This window comes from Neopelma chrysocephalum, unplaced genomic scaffold, assembly GCF_003984885.1.
Source record: "Neopelma chrysocephalum unplaced genomic scaffold, ASM398488v2 Primary Assembly neopelma1_96431, whole genome shotgun sequence".
Taxonomy (NCBI): Eukaryota; Metazoa; Chordata; class Aves; order Passeriformes; family Pipridae; genus Neopelma; species Neopelma chrysocephalum.
In genome coordinates this window covers 645,784-652,543 of record NW_020925079.1, presented here as the reverse complement: position 1 = coordinate 652,543, position 6,760 = coordinate 645,784, and the positions used below count along the sequence as shown (strand labels likewise).

At 47.9% G+C, this 6,760-nt stretch overlaps 1 protein-coding gene across 1 annotated transcript in view; it reads left to right on the top strand.

The window, feature by feature from the left end:
• Positions 1-3,354: 3,354 nt before the first annotated feature.
• PSD3 (pleckstrin and Sec7 domain containing 3) overlaps positions 3,355-6,760 on the top strand; it is a 115,753-nt gene continuing 112,347 nt past the window's right edge. Inside the window, exon 1 of the mRNA XM_027708632.1 lies at positions 3,355-3,473. Coding sequence (XP_027564433.1) covers positions 3,426-3,473 — 48 coding nt within the window. The 5' untranslated portion in view covers positions 3,355-3,425. The remainder of the gene's footprint in view (positions 3,474-6,760) is intronic.

The window sequence follows — 6,760 nt, the reverse complement described above, 5'->3', positions numbered from 1 at the left end:
GTCTTGTTCAGCTTTGGCTCCTGTTCTCTGCTGTGGGAACAAATGGCATCTTCCTTTGTTTAGAAAATCTGCTGAAAGACCTGCCAGCAGAGACCTTCCAGTTCTGACCAAAGTCAATATTGATCTGTTCACATTGGCTAGGCTCGCTCTGTCCCAGTGAAATGTGCTTGTCACCATTTAACCTTCCACCTGTCATTTGTGACTGATGCCTGAGGAGAACTGAGGAGGGATGTGCCCACCCATTTCCAGCTGTTTGTTGCTGACACCCGCAGCAGCTTTGTTTAAGCAGAGGAAGTGATCTTGTTAGTACTTCTCTTTGCAGCAGTGTTGACTCCATTTTTGGCTGCAGCATTTCAGCCAGCGGCTGCTGTATGAACATGCCAGAGTTACAGGCCATAATTATCCTGTTTTGGGGAGGACAGTGGGGTGATATGCCTTATGTTTGCCTGACTCTGAAGGCTGCTTATTGCATGTCAGTGCAACCACAGTTTTAGGTGCAGCAGTCCTTCTCCGACTCGGGTTTTCCAGGTACTCATAGTGCTGTAAAAAGCTGCTACCTAACCTACCAAAAAAAAAAAAGGCCATTGAATAAATGTTCCCTTCCCCCCTTCACTGGCTTAGTGTCTGATGTGCAGTCTCAGTCCTGTCTGAACCATCTGTAGGAAGATAAAGAAGATACTCATGAAAAGGGGAAAACTGTTCAGGAGACTTCGCAGGAGTATGCCAGGGTCTAAGGAAGCCAAAACCACAAAGCCACAGTATCTTGGCTTGAAATGTATGCTTTCCTTGATGATAGCATGCCACAGAGTTACAGTATTTGGCATCTCCTTTTGGAGGTCAAGACCAGAAAGATTTCTGTGAGGCTGGCTAAGGTTTTCATAGAAAGGATAGTATTGTGTAGGATCACATATGTTGTTCAGGAGGGTAAAAGACTACCTGGAGCATTTCTGTTCAGCTCAAATACAGTGTGCTCCCCTCACCTGCATGTTTGAGTGTGCTTCTGAACACCTCTGCTGATGTTCATGCAAAACATTCCTTTTTCTTATGGCTGATAGTCTAGATGGGCTACTTTCCTAATGAATCCATCTGGTTACCATATGCAGGCAAAAGGCAGGGATGGCAGATGGAATCAGTGAGCCTAGGACAGATGGGGCTCTGAGAGGAAGACTCTTAAGAGTAACCATGCTTAGACAGAGGTTTTTCAGGCTTATTTTGAGATGCCCTTTGATAAATCTGATTTCAACAGAGCACTGTTTGCTTGTTGAACATATGGTTGGGTGTTTGAGTCTGACAGAGGAAGGTCTCACTTTCCTTACATTCTTCCTTTGCTTTTCTGCTAGGCACTGTATCCTCTGGGGAAGAGCTGAGGAGCTGTGCGTGCCAGACTGACCTGTGGGGCTGATGATGCTGGTGTGATGCATCTTATGTACTATAAGGCAGTGAAAGAACTCTTCCTTCATATCGTCCCAAAGGCCAAATCTACCCTTGCCGCATGGATGACATTGCACATAAACCAAACTGTGATTCTCTCCTTTACCCTTTACGTGGCAAGTTGGGGGAAGGGAAGAAATCTTGGTGATTTGATCCCTAGAAGCCTCCCTCTAATGATATAATGTGACACAGATCCAGACACAGAAACAACTGAGCTCCTGGGAACTGGCTGAAATTTGCTTTTCCCTACCTCCACTGATGACATTCCCATTAGTGGAGTATTCTGGAACTCCTAGACCTAGCCTTTTGCTTCCCTGTCAGAACCAGGATGGTGGACTTTCCCCCATCCAGAGAGATGGCTAGGCTATACCCCTAATGCTGGGGAGCAGCAGGAGCAGAACTCTGTGGGACTTGGTAGCCCAGGAGCAACCGACTACTTCTCTGTCACTTTTGGAGGTGCTTGGGAAGAACATGGACAACACCAGCCTGGCTGGGACCCTTTCTTATGGTCTTTACTCTGGCAAGCTTTTAGTAGGGCCTGTAGGCGACACCTGGATTGTTGCATGGAGCTGCTACTTTTGGAGGGAGTCGGCAAGGAAAAGATTTAATGACCTGTCCCTGCTGTGGGCTCACCAGATCCGCACAAACTCCCAGGAGCTTTGGGTTTTCTGGGGAGGGGATGGCGGGCTGCTCAAAAGGCTGTACCCACCACAGATGGGCTGATTTCAGGACCCTGAAGCCCTTTGCTAAAGAGAAGGCCAAAGACAGAGATTTGCTGGACATGGGGAAGAGCAAGGGTTAAGAATAAGAGAGGAGGTGACAGCAGAGACTGAGGAGGTCGCCAAGAACATGGCAAAGCAGGGATATTCAGCAGGATTTTCTGTGTCCTTCAGTTTGACTTGGTGAAATTTTTTACAGAGAGAGTAATCAGACATTGGAATGGGCTGCCCAGGGAGGGGGTGGATTCGCTGTCCCTGGAGGTTTTTAAGATGAGACTGGATGTGGCATCAGTGCCATGGTCTGGTAACCACAGCAGTGTTGGATCAAGGGTTGGACTTGATGATCTCAGAGATCTTTTCCAACCCTGTTGATTCTATGATTCTATGACTCATCCAGCAGGGGAGATACCTGTGCTGTGAAGTCCTTGGTTTTGGAGATAAATATCAAATTGGAGATCCCTAAAGTCTGATGGGTGGAATAACAAATGTTTTAGATTCCCCATCAAATGCTCTAATTTTGGCCAGTTACAGGGCTCCACAGGTAGGGAATATTGGTAATTTCCTCTCCTCCCAAGGAACGTGTCAGATAGAGGACAGTGTGAAGGGAAATCTCCAGACACAAGAAATGGAGGGTCTGAAAAAAAGTTTCCTGGGAGTCCTGGGCATAGCAAGACTCTGGAGAATTGTCAATGGGGAAAGGAGCAGGACAAGAGTCAGTTAACCCATAAAAGGGAAGTTTCCAGGAGCTTTGGGTATGAGGCCAAACCAACCTGGCAACCTGCAAGGAAAAAGCCAAGTGGAGAATGATGATACTGGCATGGCTTGCAGCATATGCCTCCTCACAGCAAAGCCAGCTAAGTAGCCAGTGTGTTCACTAACCCATTCCATGTGGCTGTCACCCTGGGCTTTACTATAATGATTTGTACCTGACTATTCTTAAGAAATAATAGGAAGGTTACCATCCTTACACATGCCCAATTTTTCTTAGTCTGCACCTGACCTCCAAATTTGCTGTCTTCTCTGTGCTGTTGCAGCTACTTTTCCACCCTTAATTCAAAAAGAAATGGTTGTGATGGCGACTGTGTTTTTCTGAGTAAAACCAGAAAAAAAAATGTTTTCCCAGCTGTGTCCAGAAAAGCTGTGTCCAGAAAAGCCAGACACACAGAGGAAAATCCAATAAATGATTAACTCAGTCTTTCCATCTGTAGATAACGGTGTTTCTGCTTAGGGTTTTTCAAGTATTTTTTTTTTTTAGTGCTAGCCACCTTCTACCTCATGACAAAAGAGGGTCTCTTTGATTTGCATGTCCTGAGAAATTTTCTGGTGAGTACCTGGATGATGGCTTACTTGTGGTTTTCTGCCTTTTGAATGAGGAAAAATGAATTGGAAGTGCGTTTTCTGTACTCCTTCCCTGTGAGAGCAGAATAATGAGCAAGGCAGCACCTTTATAGGCAAAAGATTAGAGTTTATGCATTGTTACCCTTTACAGAGCACTGATTTTGATACACTCCTTTTTTCTTTTTCCTTTTTTTTTTTGTTTCATTGGGAGGTGAGATGGTGATGTAAGGTATTTTCAGCTGTGAATTTTTGACCCAGAGAATTAATGTTTGTCTTAGGAAGTGGTGGGAAGAGGTTGGGGCCATCTGCCTGGAACAGGCACTGAGACACAGCAATGCTCAATCCATGCATAAACCTCAGTGCTGCCCTGCTGATGAGAGAAAGCACCCTATGACCTCACGTTGTGACCAGAAGCAGGTTTGATCCACATTTTAGGATCAGAAAAATGGGTTTGGTTTGCTGCCCTGCTATCACTCAGGTGTGGGTCTGCTTGACAAACACACCTTGGCAGCCCCTTGACACTGCCTAGCTTATCCATTTTCCTGTTTATTGACCTCCTGTTTCTCATTCAAGGCTCCTTGGAAACAAGTAATCCACCATAATTACTTTTTTGCCCCGGGTCCCAATTTTGCTACCTGGCATATGCTGTATGCTCAAACCTAAATTCTTAAATACTTAAGAGTTCTCCACAGCTGTGACACATAACCCATAACTACTTAGCAAGCTGCCAGTTTTTGTGTCAGTTTTTGCTGACATTTCTTTTAGTTTTTGATATAACTACCTGGACACTTAGATCAAGCCTTCGGACAAAAACCCCACAAATTTCCTTCATAAATGCACTAAACCCATCCCATTTCTTTACTGATTGCCCATTCACAGAAATGTTTTAGGATTTAATATGGTCATTGTGCAGAAAATAATGATCAGTGGTGTAAGAAACTCCACCTTCCCCTGTGCAAATTTCAGGACCCCATCATCCTCCTTGGGCAGTGAAGCAAACTAACAGCTAGATGCCTGTGTAGCAGAGGCTTGCAGGATCATCTTGCCACAGGCTGGCAAATGCTCTCCTCTCCCAGTCCTTGGGCACAGAGCATACTCCTGGCAGCCTAAACGTCTGGGTGACTCAGGCCAGATGACTGGATCACAGAGAAATTCTTCTCAACACAAAGAGGGGGGAAAAACCCAAACTGGGGCGCAGTTGCTGCATCTGCCACCTAGGTGCCCAGGGCAGGGTGATGTGCAGCTGCCTTGCAAGGGGCAGCACCAGCCCCCTCCCTCCCTTCCCCCTCCAAGCCTCAAACCCTGCTTTTGCTTCCAGCTGCCTCCTGGCCTGCATGACCTCAGCCCTCTTGGGGAAGAGGGAGGCAGAGTGCATCAACTCCTCAGAGCCCCAGGCGCTGGGTGGTTTCTTCTTCCACTGCATTAGCCAGCTCAGATGTGGCACAGATGGAGAATCTGCAGCCCGTGCCCCTGCACGGGCTTCTGGGGCCTCAGAGGCCCCTGACAGATGGGACAAAACCCTGGCGGGGCCAAAACATGCTTGACATCACAGCTGTGGCTGGGGGAGAGGGGTGAAGCCCTTCAGCACATCAACCTGCCCTGCTGGGGCACAGCAGTCCATGGCACAATTCGGCCACAGATGATGGGGATGGAGCTGCATCACAGGGACATGCTGCTCCCATGAGTTTTGGGTTCTGTGCTGAGACACAGGGTAGAGGCTCACACCAGTCTGTGGGCCTGCTTAGAGACCTCTTCAGGCCCCATGCCAGCTCTTTCAGGGGATGGAAAGCCAGGTTTTCATACACCTGTTCCCAGAAGACAGAAATTACTGGATTGGAGGACTGCTGAGCAGGGCAGGGGGCAGATGCTGTGCTGCTCCTGTGATGGGTGGGTAAACATAGGCTTGCGCTGGGGTGCAGGTGAGGGGCTTAGCACGCGGAGAGGGGAAGCTGTAGGGAAAGAGCAGGACGTCTTCTGAAATACAGGGTACACCAGGTCTGAGGCACCCATTCAACAGAGGCAGTGCAGTCTCCCTAGAGGGTGGTGTGGGTGGAAAGCAGGACCACTGTTGTTTGGGTAAATGTGGAGATGGAAGTGGTGAAAAGAGTGGGTTCAAGTTAGGAGGAGCAGTGTGAACTCTGCCTGCTGCAGCCCTGTTGGGAGGAGCATGGGGAGGTGTCACTGGATGGAGCCTCCAGATGAGTTGGAAGAGCCTGGAGATGGTGCTGCTACCCCCGTCTTACTGCTAAGCAGGTAAAGCTTCAGGCCAGGCTTCATGAATTATGCCTGGACTTAGTTTTATTCTGCCAGAAATGGAGTTTTTAAATTTTTTTTCATAGTGCTGTAGAATGGAAAGGCTGAGATCATCCAGTGCTGACAGGGAGGATGCTTGAGGTCGATGGGGAACAAGGTAGGACTACACTCTCTCCTTGGACGCAGAGATGCTGCTCTTCCCTGGGCGTGGTACACTTAAGTCAGTGACTTCATGGTGATGCACTCCTACCACTAGCACTGTCCAAAGCCTTTCAGAACAGAAAAGCATCAGAAAACAACCTTGTCTACCACCTACCACGCAGCTTTGTTTTCCAATGCTGCGGATGAAGCAAACATACAGTGTTCAGTGAATCCTGGTCCTAGGAGATTGCTCCAGAAAGCCTATCCGTAATTTTCAGCTGCTACTGAACAAAACACAAATAGGCTGAACCCACAGAAACTGACACCCTTCTTTATCCAGTCTTCCAGTTACCTGGGCAGCTAACTAACTGGGGCCATGAGATTTGGGGGTGTTTTCTAATGCGCAGCTTCTGATGGGGAAACCCCACTTTTATTTAAAAGAACGACTCGCAGAGCTCCTGGTTAGAGAAATTGTAACGATGTGGCTGTTAGCTCAGAAACCTGACGGCGCAAGAGAACTTCCAGCAAGCTGTGAAAAAAGTGAAAAATCAGCTTCCAGTGTTCAGGTGGGGTTACCCCGAAGACATCTGCGCTGTTCTGGTTTTTGAAGTCGGACTGCGAGGGAAAGCCCCAGGGCTGGAAAAGGCTCTTGCCTTTTTTTTCCCTTTTGTTTTGTTTTGTGCACCCCCACTTCCCCCCCAGCAAGTGCGAGCCGCACAGAGGGGATTTAGGAGCAGAGTACGGCATGTCCCGGCCCCCGCGGGCTTTGGACGTGTTCCTCCCCAGCGCCGTTGCTGCGGGCACGCGGTCCGGGCTTGTGCTTTTCGCTGTATTCGCTTCGCTAATCCTAAAATAATTCCTTTTTTTTTCTTTTTTTT